Source organism: Microtus oregoni, unplaced genomic scaffold (assembly GCF_018167655.1).
Source record: "Microtus oregoni isolate MIOR12 unplaced genomic scaffold, Mior012 000005F_ref0000423, whole genome shotgun sequence".
NCBI lineage: Eukaryota > Metazoa > Chordata > Mammalia > Rodentia > Cricetidae > Microtus > Microtus oregoni.
In genome coordinates, this window is record NW_024543064.1 from 9,923,984 (window position 1) to 9,940,056 (window position 16,073).

General features: G+C 47.2%; 1 protein-coding gene across 1 annotated transcript; it reads right to left on the reverse strand.

Moving 5' to 3' along the window:
• Window positions 1-13,437: 13,437 nt before the first annotated feature.
• LOC121447941 (preferentially expressed antigen in melanoma-like protein 1) lies at window positions 13,438-15,833 on the reverse strand. Its single transcript, XM_041651281.1, has 3 exons — window positions 15,541-15,833; window positions 14,641-15,204; window positions 13,438-13,846 (listed from the first exon to the last, which is right to left on the reverse strand). The coding sequence occupies exons 1-3, from the start codon at window positions 15,831-15,833 to the stop codon at window positions 13,438-13,440; spliced, it is 1,266 nt and encodes a 421-aa protein (XP_041507215.1).
• Between the last annotated feature and the right edge of the window lie 240 nt (window positions 15,834-16,073).

Consider the following 16,073-nt stretch of genomic DNA (forward strand, 5'->3'; position numbering starts at 1 on the left):
TAAAATAAGTGATAATGTAAAACCATTAAACTGCCATTCAGTTGTAGTTCCGTTCCTTTGTTTGGGTTAGATGACTGTCTTGCTGTGTACCCAGACTGGCATCAAATTTACAATCCTCCTGCCTCATTCTCTCAAATGCTAAGCATGGCCACGGCAAGTTCCAAAGCTTTTGAAAGTAAAAGTGGGCACCGGGAGCTGGAGAGATGATGGCTCAACAATTTACAGCTTGTTTGTGCTTCTCTTCCAGGTGACCAGAGTTGAGTTCCCAGCACTCACACCGTACAGCTCACACTCCCACACGCAACTCCAGCTTCAGGGGATCTTACCACTCCCTCTTCTAGCCTCTGTAGGCACCTGTACCCATATGTGTGCACGTGTTTGTGTGTGTGCGCGCACACACACACACAAACACAATTTTATTAGTAACTTCGCCCATTTCAGATTCTCAGCTGTTCTCAGCCAGGTCCCGTTAGATGAATAAAGAGGACAAGTCAGCTGACATTTGCCTTCTGTTGAGGGGGTGAGTGGTGATCAGGGCTCAGCATTCAGTCTCGTGTACCCCCACAGAACAAGATTTGGAGGAGCAGAGGTTGGGACTGGGATTGGAATAATGGTGGAAGTGATTGTGAGTCCACCATGCTGCCAGGGAGGGTACCGCAGCTGACACTGTCAGAGACTGAGTGGAATGAGGTCTCCTCCACTGTCCCAGCACGGACTCTCAGCCTGCTGTGTGAGAGAGAAGGGCTCCAAATCTTTTTTTTTTAAATAAATATTTATTTATTTATTATGTATACAATATTCTGTCTGTGTGTATGTCTGCAGGCCAGAAGAGGACACCAGACCTCATTACAGATGGTTGTGAGCCACCATGTGGTTGCTGGGAATTGAACTCAGGACCTTTGGAAGAGCAGGCAGTGCTCTTAACCACTGAGCCATCTCTCCAGCCCAGGGCTCCAAATCTTAACCTGAAAGGATGGCAGAAAACAACTTGCAACAGTTAGAGAAAAATTCTACCATTCAGATCACAACAATAGACACAAATCTAAGACACACCGTTATGTCTGGAGTCTCCTGAATATTTCTAAGTTATATCCAGGAATTAGAAGTGAACACAATGTAGAAGCTGCATTCCCTGGCAAGGTTCCCCTCTAACATAGGCCAGGAGGTAACTATTAAAAGCTTTTTCTCTAGGGCTTCACAGAGACCATAAACTGAACAGAATAAATGTGTACAAACCTGGAAGAGGGGTGCTGTAGTGTGAGGTTTTTTGCTCTTTTACACTTTGGCATTTTGGACTTTTGGGGAGCCCACCACCCAGCTCTCAAATCACACATGGAGGCTTGTTCTTAGATATGAATGCCCTGCCTTACTTGGCTTGTTTCTAGCCAGTTGTTCTCATCTTAAATTATCCCAGCTACCTTTTGCCTCTGGGCTTTTAGCTTGTCTATTTTGGTATATCTTACTTTTATGATGTGGCCCCCCTTCTTCTCTTGTTGCTCCTCCTCTTCCTTGTTTCTCCTTTTTTTTTTTTTGAGACAGGGTTTCTCTGTAGCTTTGGAGCCTGGAACTTCCTCTGTAAACCAGGCTGGCTTTGAACTCACAGAGATCTGCCTGTCTCTGTCTCCTGAGTGCTGGGATTAAAGGCGTGTATCATCACTACCTGGCCTCTCTTTCTATTTATACTCTCTGCCTGCCAGCCCTGCCTATCTTTGCTCTGGCCTTGCTATTGGCTGTTCAGTGCTTTATTAGACCATTAGGTGTTTTAGACAGGCCATGAACCACAGCCTCACAAAGTTAAGCAAATGCAGCATAAACAAAGGCAACACATCTTTACACCGTCAAACAAATGTTCCAAGGCCTGAACAAAAACAACACACCTTAAAATAATATTTCCCAACAGGGTGCATTGCCACAATCATAGTCCAATCACCCAAATCCATCGTTCTCTGACATCTCTCTATGAATGGTGTGCATTTCCTCAATTTTGTTTGTTGGGGAAACAAAGTCAGTGAGGGTGAGTTGTCCTTTCTTTCTTAGGAAGCCTGTCTACACTAAGGGGACAAGCAAGAGAGGACAGCACTGGGGGAGGGGAGGGCTCACCTTCACAGCTTCCAGGAGCTCTGGCTCAGCAGCTCTGACTAGGTACCAGCCTGCCTCAGTCTCCCATCTCTGAAAGGCTGAACGTAGGTAGGGGCTGACGAGAAGAACAACGAGGGACACTGGGAGTGAGGCTGAGCTCTAAGGGAAGCCTTGTGAACAGGAGCAGAGGCTGTTCTGGGGAGCCCAAGGTTGGCACACCCAGGGATGGTGCCAGCTGTCTCCTTGTTGGTCCTTCTGAGTTTTTCGGCTGACATCATCTGTCCACTGATGTGGTTTTGTGCTAGACAGCAGAAAGGAACTGCAGAGCTGGGGACTGAGCCAGTCGTGATGATGTACATCTTCTGTCTAGCGTGAGCTGACTAGATGACCAGAGTAAGCAGAAGCTCCAGCAGGGAGTGTCCTGGGCTTGACCCTCCCTGCTGTGCTCAGAATGACCTTGAGCCAAGCCTTCCTCTTTTTGTTTGAGGTTGTAACCCAACCCACTCTCCACTACTGTCCTAGCCTAGCCCGCTTTGTCTCTCTTTTCTCAAAACCACTCCCTGGGATATTCACAGTAAAAATTTGTCATTATCAGGCCCCAAGTATCCATCAGCTCAAATGCCTGAACTTGAGTGCCATCAAAAAAATTCCAGCCAGGCGGTGGTGGCTCCAAAACCACAGAGAAACCCTGTCTTGAAAAACAAAAACAAAAAACAAAAAAATTCCAATTAGATTTTGGACCCCTCTAAGTTCTGCTAGAAAGAATCACAGCCATTCTGTAGACCCTGGAATAGGAGGAGTATTATATGTAGGACTCCAAGCCAGCCCTGAACCAATACTCCCAGCTCACTGAGGTCAATTTCCATGGAAACTATATCTGCATGCCTGCCCTGAAGAACCTGATACACCACACATTGTCAGCCAAGCCAACTGACCCTGGAGTTGTACTCCGACCTTTTCAAATGGTGGCTTGGGTGGTTTCCTTGTGGAGAGATTTACTCAGCTTGGTCCTGAGCTCACAGATACACTTAGGGCCATAAGATAGCCCCAAACAGTCTGGTTTTCTACGAGTACCTGCCTTCAATGTAATGACCATTCCATCTATCACCTGTGTTTATCTTCCTGTTGGCAGTAACTAGAGGAAGGTTACTTCTGGACACTGAGAAAAGAAATTCTAGTGTCTCATTTAGGGGGCACAGAGAGTGTTCCTTTACAGGCTGTAGCACAATTAGTAAAAACCCAGAGACAGATATTGGGGTTCAACCTAGAGATCAGAAAAGCAAAGCAGCCAGCCACTGGCTCTTACCTTTACCTAGGTATGAAATGGCAATCCTGCCTCCAGGAATGTGGGCTGTTGAGTCTTCAGGATTTGTGGAGAGGAGATAGTGTAATGGATTAAGTAAAGATGCTGCAGCTGGTCCTGGGCAGGGAGCTATGGGACGAGCAAGAGACAGAGACATGGATAGGCGCACCCTGCTCTCTCCTGAAGAGGCAGCTTCAGCCTCGCATACCATTCTCCCCACTTCTCCCTTTCCTCCCTCTCCCCCCCCCCTCTCTGTTCTTCCCTCTTCTTCCCTTAAACCCTCTCCCCTTCCCTTCCATAACCCACTGAATAAAATTCAACCTCACTCTGCATGGTATGCCTATCCATGTCTCTGTCTCTCGCCTCCCCCTCCCCCCCCCCCCCCCCCGCATGGCTCCCTGCCCGGGACCAGCTGCCTTCTAAGAGCTGTGGCATGGTCTCATGGCCCACTGCCCACTGTAGCCACTCAGGAACCCGCAGCATTTTTACTTAATCCATTACGACTGGTAAATGAGACACTTGCAAACACAACCCATACAACAAGTGTGCAGGTCATAGGATAACTTGACAGGGTCTGTTCTAGTAAATCTCAGGTCACTAGGCTTGTCCCTATGTGCCTTTATCCTCTGAGCCATCTCCCAGTCCCAAGATGTCACTTTAGACATCGTTCTTTTAGGTCTTAAAGAAGACAACCGCATGCTGTACAGTGGTGATGTACATCATTCATCCCAGCACTCTGCAGGCAGAGGCAGGTCTTCGGAGTCTCTGCCCCCCAAGTGCTGGGATGAAATGCGTGCAACACCACCACCTGGTGGAATAGCTGAGATCTTGAAAACCCACAAGTTCAGAGATCCAGTTAATAATTTAGGAAGACCATGAGAGAAATCTGCCCATGTATTTGGAGGCCTTTGTGCGCAGGTGGCCAGCTACAGGTTAGGAGCAACACAGTCCCACAGAAATATGGCTTATAGTCTCGGTATGGTAGGACCTCCCTGTGATGCCATAGAGGAAGCAGAGGCAGTATTATATTTGCGTTACAGCTTATCTCTTCCCCAGACCTCTTTGATATGTGGGCTTATTTATTTATTTATGTTTGGGCTTTCAAGACAGGGTTTCCCTGTATAACAGTCCTAGCTGCCCTGGAACTAGCTCTTGTAGACTAGGCTGGCCTCGAACTCACAAGGATTCACCTGCCTCTGCCTCCTGAGTGCTGGGATTTAAGGTGTGTGCCACCACCGCCTGGCCTATAATACGTAAGTTTATTTGGGTCACAGTTGGAGAGGATACAGTTCACGGAGAGAAAGGTAGTATCAAGAGTCTGAGCAGGTGGGGACAGGTCCAGTCAGGGAAAAGGGATGTGAATGTACATGTTTTTTTTTTTTATTGTTGTTTGGTTGGTTTTGGTTTTGGTTTGGGTTTTTTTTTTTAATTTTATTTATTTATTTTTTATTTTCGAGACAGGGTTTCTCCATAGCTTTTGGTTCCTGTCCTGGAACTAGCTCTTGTAGACCAGGCTGGCCTTGAAGACACAGAGATCTGCCTGCCTCTTCCTCCCGAGTGCTGGGATTAAAGGTGTATGCCACCACTGCCTGGCATGTTCTACTCACTTTTCTGTTTTTAATTCACTCCAGGACCACAGCCTATAGGATGGTGCCACCCACGCTAGGTGAGTCCTCGTCAGCTAAATTTCTCTGGAAGCAGTCTCCGGGTACAAAAACCAAGTCCGACTCCTGATGATCCCGGGTCTTACCTTGATAAGGTCTTGGCAACGTTGACCATTACAGTGAGCAGAGGGTCCCTCACAGTGTCCTGGACTGCCAGCTTCTGCTACTCCTCCATACTGGTCCATTGGACAGTGTGTCTGCCTTACTACCCAGTCTGCATGTCTGTATATATTACCCTGATATGACAGCCTGGTTGTATATTTTGATGCTAAGGGCTCTTGGACTTCGGTTTCATTAGTCAAACAACATGGTGCCTTTATCTTCCCTATGTCCCTATGGTCACAGAATATCCTCCTATGGACATTGTTTGGGGTCAACATGACCTCTTTTTCTTTCTTTCTCTTTCTTCTTTTTTCACTAGGTAGTCTTGTCTGGCCTGGAACTCACACAGATCCACTTGCTTCTGCCTCCCAAGGACTAGGATTAAAGGTGTGTGTCACCATGTCCAGCTTATACCATGACTACTTCTAATAAAAAAAAATCCCTGTGTTAATTTTATTTCAGAGAAATTAACCAGTGCCTGAAACCTACTTCTCTGTGCTCCCTTGAGGACACAACCCACCCTGATCTCATTTCTCAGTGCCCAGGAATAACTTTTCAGATGCCAAGAAGGACATAGTCTGGTCTCCAGGTTACAGGCACAGCGCTCAGCACATTTAGGGCAGACTTCAGTACCAAAGCTCATCTTCTCAGGCTGCCTTATGTCCCTCAGCATATTCATGAATAGAGAACAAAGTTGGGCAAATCTTTAAAATGAGCTGACCATAGTCATGGCACTCCAAAGGGCAGGGTATAGCTTATGGGTCAGCTGGCTCAGGTTGGCTGTGTGGTTGCAGAAGGTCTTTTGGGTTTTTTTTTTTTTTTTGGTTTTTTTCGAGATAGGGTTTCTCTGTGGCTTTGGAGCCTGTCCTGGAACTAGCTCTGTAGACCAGGCTGGTCTCTAACTCACAGAGATCTGCCTACCTCTGCCTCCCGAGTGCTGGGATTAAAGGTGTGCGCCATCACCGCCCGGCCCAGAAGGTCTTTTGGGATGAGCATAAATATGTCACTGTCCTAGAAACTGACCTTGGTGAGCTGGGAGCACTGGTTCAGGACAGGCAAAAGGGCACTAATGTGGCAGTCCTCCAGCCTACTGTCTTCTTATTCAAGGCTCTGCACAGTGGCTGTAAGGCTCTCTAGGAGAACTTGGATGGGCTTCAAACATAAATGATATAATGGAGCATCACTGAGGTTCAGGTGTTTGAGCTGCCAGAGGCTGACATTGGGATACGTGGTTCAAGTCTGACTGTGTGAACAGGCAGAGAGTGATGGACCGAGTCCCCAAGGGGCTCTTTAGGCACCTAGAGAGAGACCAAGAGGTTAGGTGTGGCAAATGGTATAGGAATGTGTTCTTGGCAATGTTTATCTTGAGTAGAGGGGACCACTTGACCCAAGGTCAATGGGTCATATTGGAAGTCATATACCACATATTGGAGGTCAGTACCACAGATCCTGCCTATGAAAATCAGCAGATGCAAGCTACCCCTCTGGGCTGAGGTGTCTGCCTATCACTTGATACTGGTACAGCCCATCACTCTACAACTTCCTTTCATATGCAGAAAGCCAGAGTGCTGTCTGCATCAGGCCAAAAAGGCACACATGATGGACCAACCCAGCCAAGACCTATCACTGTGTACCAACTGCGGGACTCACCTACTCCCTACATCTAAGAACAGCACTACTGTCCCTGTTCACAGTACTTCCTCTCTGCCCCTTACCCTCAACTCCAGAGTCATTTTTCACCTGTTCAGTCCTTATCTGGGCTCAAAAAAAGCTTTTCACACAAGGGGAATTAGAGGCAGACCTAGCTGCTGGCCTGGAAACTGGGGTAGGGGGGAGTATTAGCTTCTTTCTGGGCTCCCTGTTCTCATCCCCTTAGCTGAGACAAGCTTCCTATGGCCATCTAGCATGGTAGTTCTCCACTCCTCCCCTACCCCAGTTCAGTCTTCTGCTTCCTGAGTGGTCCTCTGAGACCCTGATGCAGGGAGAGCAGAAATAAGATCGTGAATAAGGGTGCGGATGCCTCCCTCACTGTTAAATCCTCAGTAGCTGGCCAACATCACGCGCCCACTAACCTCCAGTGTAAAAGAGCAAGGTTTGCTGCAGTCGCACAACCAGCTCTCTGTCCTTCCTTACCAGACCAAGTGTTCCATCTGGCCAGTGACAAAGTAGACCTGGCTCATGCAGAGGTGCTGGAGACAGTGGAGTCTGGAGAACTGAGGGAGAAACCGGCTGGCATACTTCATCTCTGGAAAGGCTCTCTCATCACAGCTGGTATTCGCACAGACTCCTATAACAAGGATTTCGAAGATTTCTCATCCGGCACAGCTAAGGTGAAAACTATGCCAGAACTCCCGGCTGCCACCATAATTCACTTCCAGCTCCTGGATACCGTCTGGCTCAAACACTTTCAGGAGTTCTGTGATACGATGGGCAAGCAACACCTAACTCTGCAACTTTCCGTGGCTTGGCCCACTACAGCAAGTAGGTATGATAGCCATCAAGTTTGTGGAAATTGATGCAAAGGTCTATTATTATCTTCAAGGGCTGTCTCACCTCCGATCCTGAAAGATCCTCCAGTTGTTGGTCCTTCCTTGTGACCTGTGGTAAGCAGGCATGATCTTCAGCTCCAGCCCATACATGCCAAACGTTGTGAGGCTTGGCCCCCAAATCCACCACTTTTAGCTTACATGTCCTGTAGTTACAACAGGTATCCATTTCACTAGACAGGCCAGCATGGTTCTCAGCCTCTGGTTTAGTCTACATCTCAAAGTCAGCTGTTCCCTTTGTGCACTGCTGGGGATACATGAAGGTTTTCATGCATGGGCTCTTATAACCCTCTATTTTATTCTCTCTATTTGATTACCCTTGAACCCAGTCTGGTCCTACTTCTGGTTCGATTGTAGGAGGAGGCATGGATAAGGTCTAATACTTTGGTTGTGTCTCCGTTCTAAGCTGTGCCCCATATCCAAGAGTTCCGTACCAGATTGCTCAGCAACAGTCAACAAACACCGAAACAGTGCCATCAGGTATCTGATTCCATTTTACTCTACACTATCTGACCCCAGTTGTCTCTTCCTTCCACTGCCAGAGTCCCTCATCCTCACTACCTGGGCCAAACCTGTGTGAGCAGCATATTCAGGCCATCCAGCACAGCCTTCAAGGTCTCCAGATCAGGGGTGTTCATCTGCAATCCCACAGGGAGGCAGGGGAAGGGCCAGGTGCTACCATTACCTTCGCAATCTTCGTGAATCCGCCAGTGAAAGCCTCCTTGAACAGTGATGGAAACAGCACCCTGGGCAGGTCCTGCAGAGCAGAGATGGCCAAGGACTCATCCCTCAGCAGGCTCTGCACTGCCAACTGCAGGAGTGTAGGTAGGGCCTAGAAGCTCATCTTTTTGTTTTGTTTTGTTCTTTGTTTTATGTTACATGGTTTCTCTGTAGCTTTGGAGTTTGTCCTGGCACTTACTCTGTAGACCAGGCTGGCCTCGAACTTACCAAGATCCACCTGCCTCTGCCTTCCAAGTGCTGAGATTAAAGGCATGCACCGCCACCACCGGGCCTGGAAGCTCATCTTGGTGGCTCTTCAAGACATATCTTACAGAAGTTTCCAGAAAAAAAAATGCTTCAAGTCAAGGACTTGGGAAAGTCTACTTTATCACAGCAACCAACTCAGGGCCACAGTCACTACTACGGCAATGAAAAAGATGCTCGTTTACCCCCATTGCACTCAGCACCTCTTGGTCTCAAGGCCAAACTCTTCCTAATGACAGCATCAGGATCCTTTCATAAGGGCCCACATTCCCTACTGCTGCATCCAATCCAACCATTGTTCCTCTCCATCCATCCTCACTGGGAAGTGGATACCTGGGAGCCTGAAGGCTGAGGACTGTCCGTTGATGGTGAAGAGGCTGTGCGGAGCTCTCTTGAGCATGATTTTAACTCTAGCACTCGGGCTTTCACAGGAAGTAAAGGAAACACCCTACACCGAACCTTCCCACGGTGTCCATTCACCCTGCTGAACCCAGCTGGCACAACTGAGGGAATTTGGGGCAGCATTATATATTGTCTTCAAATACTTCCAAGCAGCCAGGCGGTGGTGGCACATGCCTTTAATCCCAGCACTCAGGAGGCAGAGGCAGGTGGATCTCTGTGAGTTTGAGGCCATTCTGGTCTTCATAGAGAGGTCCAGGCCAGCCAGATGTCTCTCTATTAATTAAAGCTCCTTTTGTCCCCTGGGGTTGTAGTACCAACATGTGAGGGAACTGGTGGAGTACACAAGTTTTGAGACGAGATGGGCCTACACAGTGAATTCCTGTCCATCCTTGTACTTCTGGCATTGAACAAGGAAGTAAACTGTAAAACTGCCTGTGGTGTAGGAGGTCCTTCTGTATTTGTGTTGCTTTCATTGGTTATTAAAGAAACTGCCTTGGCCTAGTTGATAGGGCAGAACTCAGGTAGGCGGGGAAGACAGAACAGAATTCTGGGAAGAAGGGCAGAATGGCAGATGCCATGAAGCTCCCTCCAGAGACTGATGTTGGTTAGAATCTTTCCCGGTAAGGCACGACCTCGTGGTGTTATACAGAGATTGGTAGAAATGGGTTAGATCAGGATGTGAGAGTTGGCCAAGATGAGGCTAGATATCATGGGCTAGGCAGTAATTTAATACAATTTCTGTGTGGTTATTTCAGGAGTTAAGCTAGCTGTGCGGCAGGATGCAGCCCGCTTGCTCCTGTTACATGCCTGGGGTCTGGGCATCGTGGTACATACCTTTTTCCCCTCTACAGGACATTTTCTTAAGGTGGTGCACACCTTTAACCCCAGCAATCTGGAGGGAGAATCAGGTGGCTATCTGTGAGTTAGAGGCCAGCCTGGTTACATTGTGAGTTCCAGGACAGCCAAAACTAGAGCAGTGGTTCTCAACCTTCCCAATGCTGTGACCCTTTAATACAGTTCCTCATTTGTGGCGACCCCCCCAACCATAAATTTATTTTCATTGCTACTTCATAACTGTAATTTTGCTGTTATGAATTGTAATGTAAATATTTTTGATATAAGAGAGTTGACAGGGGGGTCAAGACTCATAAGTTGATAACCATTGACAGACACCCTGTCTCAAAAACAAACCCACAAAAACAAAACAAAAAAAAGCAGGGTGGTGGTGAAACATGTCTTTAATCCAAGCACTCAGGAGGCAGAGGAAGGTGATCTCTGTGAGTTCGAGGCCAGCCTGGTCTACAAGAGCTAGTTCCAGGACAAGCTTCAAAACTACAGAGAAACCTGTATGGAAAACAAAAAACAAAAAATGACATAAACCCAAACCACAATTCAAGATCTTTCATTGACTAACACGTATAAGATCATCTTTTTCAAGGCAGGAGACCTCTCATTCAAAACATAAACGACAAATCATATGCTAGGTGGTGGTGGTACACGCCTTTAATCACAGTGCTTAGGAGGCAGAGGCAGGCAGATCTCTGATTTACAGGTCAGCATTCTTTACATACGGAGGTCCAGGTCAACCATTTTATGTAGAGAAGCTGGCTTAAAAAAAATTGTCATAAGCCTGGAGCCATCTGTCCTTGTGACAGAAAGGGAATACAACCTTGGTTTCCCCAGAAAGTATGGGAAAGTTTCAGGAACTGTCAGCTCAGTGGACATCCTTTGTAAGATGAAATCACGGGACGGGGGTGGGGGGAGGCATGCCCAGAGAGCATCATCACTCCTTAGGGAAGTGAATTGTATACAAACCTTGAAAACTCCAGAGTGCCAGCTGTGGCAATTTGGAAGAAAGCAAGGTGAGGAATGTATCCCTGGCACCATGGTGGCCACTACCTGGAACCTTTTCAGATTTGGCCCCATAGGGATGGTCCCCAGGCAACACTGAGTCCCAGAGTCTATTGCCCTGGTGTAGTAGAAGTGGCGGGCTGCGTCCTGCCACCCAGCTCCGGCACGGCTAGCTTTATATCCGAAATAACAACACACAAATTGTATTCTTTTAAACACTGCTTGGCCCGTTAGCCCTAGCCTCTTACTGGCTAATTCTCACATCTTGATTAACCCATTTCTTTTGTGTGTGTGTGTGTGGTTTTTCAAGACAGGGCTTCTCTGTAGACCGGGATGGCCTCGAACTCAGAGATCTGCCTGCCTCTGCCTCCCGAGTGCTGGGATTAAAGGCGTGTGCCACCACTGCCCGGCAATTAACCCATTTCTAACAATCTGTGTAGCAACATGAGGGGGTGGCTTACCAGAAAAGACCTTAACCTGCGTCCATCTTGGATAGGAGTGCTATAGCCTGTGTCTCACTTCACTTCTTCCCAGCATTCTGTACTGTCTACTCCACCTATCTAATTTTTCTGTCCTATCAGGCAAAGCAGTTTTCTTTATTAATTAACCAATGAAAGCAACAGATAGAAGACCCACCTCCATCACCCTGGAACCAACAAGTCCCTTCAAACACTAGTGAATGTAATGAGAGCAGGACTCAGAGAGACAGGCTGGCTCTAATGGAGGAAGGAAGCTGAGGCAGGAGGATTGCAAGTTCATGGCCTGACTGGAAAATGAAATAAATTATAGACCACTCTCAAAGGAAAGCCGAAGAGACTCCTGTTACAGCCTTTATTTGAAAAGAGTGCACCACTGCGCCTGGCTAACAACTACAAGATGGCTCAGTGGTTAGGGAGCCTGTGTTCTTGCAGACGACCAGAGTTTGATTCCCAGCACCCACCCAGGAGCTCACAACCACATGTAACTCCAGTTTGAGGGAATGACATCCTCTTCTGGATTCCCAGGTACTACATGAACGTGATACAGAGACAAGCAGGAAAAACACTCATGTGCAGTGAACATACTTTTCAGAAACAGATACACACAGTCTTTAGAACACATCAGAATTTATTAAATAACAATAAATCTCCATACTACATCAATTTTGTTGTCTATAATTCACTAAAACGATGATCTTACTTAATAAAATTCAAAAATTGTTCCAAGCTTAATCACACATTACACTGCAGACAATGAAATGCAGGCTACCGTGGAGCTAAGGGTGAAAGAAGAGGAGATGCCAGGCTTGGTGGGGCAGGATCCTTCCAGCACTGAGAGACAAAGGCAGGCCATGGTTTTCTCTCCGCTGAGACTAGCCTGGTTGCAAACCAGGTTACAGGACTACCAAAAGAGACAATCTCAAACACCAACAACTACAAAATTAAAGAGGAGGCTGTAGATGTAGCTTAGTAATAGAATGTACATTGCTTGCTTGCCTGGTAAGCAGGAAGCTATATATTCAGGCCAGGGATTTGGTTCTCGAGGTAGACACTGATAACCAAGATCAATTCTAGGTCCCTATACAACTAACTCCTAAAACGTGGTTCAGGACGCCCCAACACATCAACATAACCGTTGTACATGTCAACACATACTATGGAATTGAAAAACTATGGGCTTCTTTTCCCCAGAAAAAAACCTGCTAGGGTTAACATCTACTTACCCTATTCCATTCATAAACTCTTAAGTGACAGGATTTAGGAGTGTAAATACATGATTTACCATGTATGTCACAGTAATGCTGGGTGGCGGTTGACTCACAGACAAGACAGTCATCCAGCCTCAGCAGGACAAAACAATTGTTAAATGATTTTAGGTCTATGGGTTATAATGATTTAGCCTGCATGTATGTTTATGCACCACATGTGTCTCATGCCCCGGAAGCCAGAAGAAGTCATCTGATCCTCTATAACTAGAGTTATGGATGATCCCACATCAGAGGCATGAGGAAAATCAAACCAGGTCCTATGCAAGAATGGCAAGTGCTCTAAACAGATGAGCCAAGTCTCCAGACCCCACAAACGGCAGATATTAAATGCTACTATTTTCCTGAGGAACGCAAGGCACAGCCACACAATTCTTTAACAGACAGATAACCAGGTCTGGTGGTACAAGCCTATTCTCAGCACTAAGAAGGTAAAGGCAGGACAACCAAAAGTCATAGGACTGTATTAGATTAAAGATGGACACCAGGTTAATCCTCTAGGGAGAACTAACTGATGGTTCCAGTCTAAAACCATGTGTGATATATTTTCTCAGACAACTTGTATTGCCTTTTCTGCCCGGGTGTCCACAGGAGATCTTCATATGTACATGAAGCTTAATATGTGCTTGATATGCCCAACAAGTCCCAACACATCATGCGCACATCACAACACACATCCCTCCAAATGCGAAGACAATTCTATGGTTGTTTAAAAGCTCTCCCCTTATCTCTACACACTCCAAACAAGGCTGGACAACCACCTCAAAGTTCTAGTGACAGATCATCACACCCAGGGATGAAGACTACCATTGACCCTTCTGATCTCAAGGTTATCTCATGATCTCTCAACTCCCTCAAGAAATTCCCCGAAAAATGGTTTCCACAGAAGTTAAACCACATAAGCTGGGTACAGCACCTCAGGGAGGACAGGATGGCACGGAGTTGGCAGTCCAACAAATGGCAGTTCTCCAAGTCCAGAGATAGCAGAGTAGATGCAGATTTTCGCAGCACAGTTTGCAGGGGCTCTAGGCTAAAATGAGTCAGTTGGACCCTTTTCACACTCAGATGTTTTAGCTGGCTTGTGCACGGGAATTCAGCCATGTTGGCCCAGTCTGAGTTTGAGATCAAACAGTTAGTCACCGACAGGGTCTCTAAGGGAGTCTTTAGGCACCTACAAAAAAACAAGAAGACAGATTTGGGAATATGCATGTGGTCAAAGATCCTTTTAATCACACAAGGAAAGCCAGTAGCCACCATGCTCCATGACAGAGTCTGCTCAATCTAATCTGTTCTGAGGCCTTTCACCATCACGGTAGGATCAGCTCAACCCAAGACAGCAATTCCCTTCCACACAGGGAGGACCAAGGCAGGCAGGATCTGCCTATGAGTTCACAGACCTGCCTCTTCACAGCACTTCACCCCGACCCTAATTCTCAACTGGGACATCACACTTCCCATATCCTCACCCTCTGACATCCAAACAAAGCCAGGTATGGTGGTCCACACCTATGCTACTCCTAGGGCGCTGAGACAAGAGGGGGGCTAAGGGGAGTACTGGACAATCCTGTTCCCAATCTGGACCACAGACAACTCATCTCCAAACCCAGCCTGTCCGAGATGGAGAGCTGGAAGCAAGCTGAGTACAGAGTCCCCCCTACACGGCCCTCCTCCTTTTCCTTTTTCCCATTCACCTTAGACACTTGCTAAGAAAGAAATCAGACCCCATTCTTACTAGATCTCATTCCTGAGAGGCTTCCTAGCATGGTACCTCTTTCTAAACCACCAACCGCAGCTCAGCCCTACTCCTTTGGATTAGTAGCTACGTGAGACTCCGCTCAAGGACAGCAGAGTCAATACAATGCTCTGATATTCTCATGCTATGGCAAGGTTAATCTACCAGGGCTACAGAGAGTAGGTGGTCACTAATGTCTAAGAAACAAGGATTTGCTTGACGCCCCTCCTTACCAGAAAAGCTGGTCTAGGTGATCCTCTAGGAAGAAGACATTTTCCAGATGCAAGGCCTGGAGGTGCTTCAGTTTGACAAACTGCAAGGTGAACTGGGTAACAACATGCTGTTTCTCCACTGGTGTGCCACAGCCCCATGGCCAAAGGCTGGAGAGCAGGAGACTGCGCAGGTACCTCATACGACCCAGGTAAGGGGAAAAGTTAAGTAGGCAGGTAAGATCATTCATATTATACAAATGCAGTTCCTGAACAGAGTTCAGGTCCAATTTCCTTAAGACATTTTCGTGGTAGTAAGTAGCCAGAGACCAGATCCCTAGATAGTTACAGCACAGACACAGACCTTCTCTCTGAGCCACCCACTCAACCACAAAGGACTCCAAGGACTTTAAGTGGCATTGCGTCAGGACCAGGTCTATAGCCACCTTCACCTGCAGCTTCACCTCCGTTTCTGAAAGACCCACCGCTGCTTGCTTCTTACTCCAGTCAGGAGCCTTGAACACAGGCCAATTGTCCCACATCCTCAAAGGCATTCTCCGAAGATCCAGCACCTTCAGTCTGCACCTCCTGGGGTAGATAGAGCAGGGAAGAGCATCAGCATGGAGGCTTTAACTACTGCTCTATTCCCACTCTCTTTTCCTTAAGTCCAGCCAGTCCCACTCTAGTGCCTGGATGCACAGTGACTGGGTCTTTCAGTCTCTGCTCATTCATGAGTCTTGCATAAGCCACAGCCCTTTCCCAGAGGGCTCAGCAATGGCCAAAGCCTCTGGAGTTCTCAAATTTGGTCCCCTTAAATCTCCACCCCACTATAAGTCCATTCTCTTACCCTGATTCTACCTGTCCCCAGCTGTCTCTGCTTTTTAATTCCCAAGGCCTTCCTTCAGGGCATCCAGATCTACTCACCTGTGAGGAACCTTCTGGCAAAGCACGCTATCAAGTCCAAACAGGATAATCTCTAAGATTCTCCTGTAGGAATCATTTCTGTTGATCATGGCTCCTAGTGGGAGGCAGGGGAAGGGCCAGGCCTGCACCATTGCCCTCACAATGCTAGTCTTTTCCTTTCTGCAGGCCTTTTTGAACAGTGATGGGAAAAAAACTGAGGGTATATTGTCCAGATTAGAGATTGCCACAGTCTTGCTCCTCAGGAGGCTGTTCTCCGCCAGGTCCTGGAGTGTGAGTGGGGACTTGAAGCTCATCCTGATGAATCTTCAGTAAGAAGGTTCCTGGAGCAACATTTAGAAAGATACTCTTTCAGTCAGGCAGTGGTGGCACACCTCCTTTAACCCATCACTCAGGAGACAGAGGCAGGCAGATCTCTGAGTTTGTGGTCTACAGAGCCAGTTCCAAGACAAGCTACAAAGCTAGAGAGAAACCCTGTCTCGAAATACCCCCCAAAAAATAAAAAAGAATGAAGCCCATTCTATGAAAAGGTGCTG

What these genes read in the sequence shown, in the direction of transcription:
- LOC121447941 (XM_041651281.1), bottom strand. Translation starts at nt 15,833, where the DNA reads ATGAGCTTCAAGTCCCCACTCACACTCCAGGACCTGGCGGAGAACAGC. An exon ending in TGCCAGAAGGTTCCTCACAG is followed by an intron (nt 15,205 to 15,540) that starts GTGAGTAGATCT and finishes TATCTACCCCAG; the next exon opens with GAGGTGCAGACTGAAGGTGC. An exon ending in CACCTAGACCAGCTTTTCTG is followed by an intron (nt 13,847 to 14,640) that starts GTAAGGAGGGGC and finishes GTTTTTTTGTAG; the next exon opens with GTGCCTAAAGACTCCCTTAG.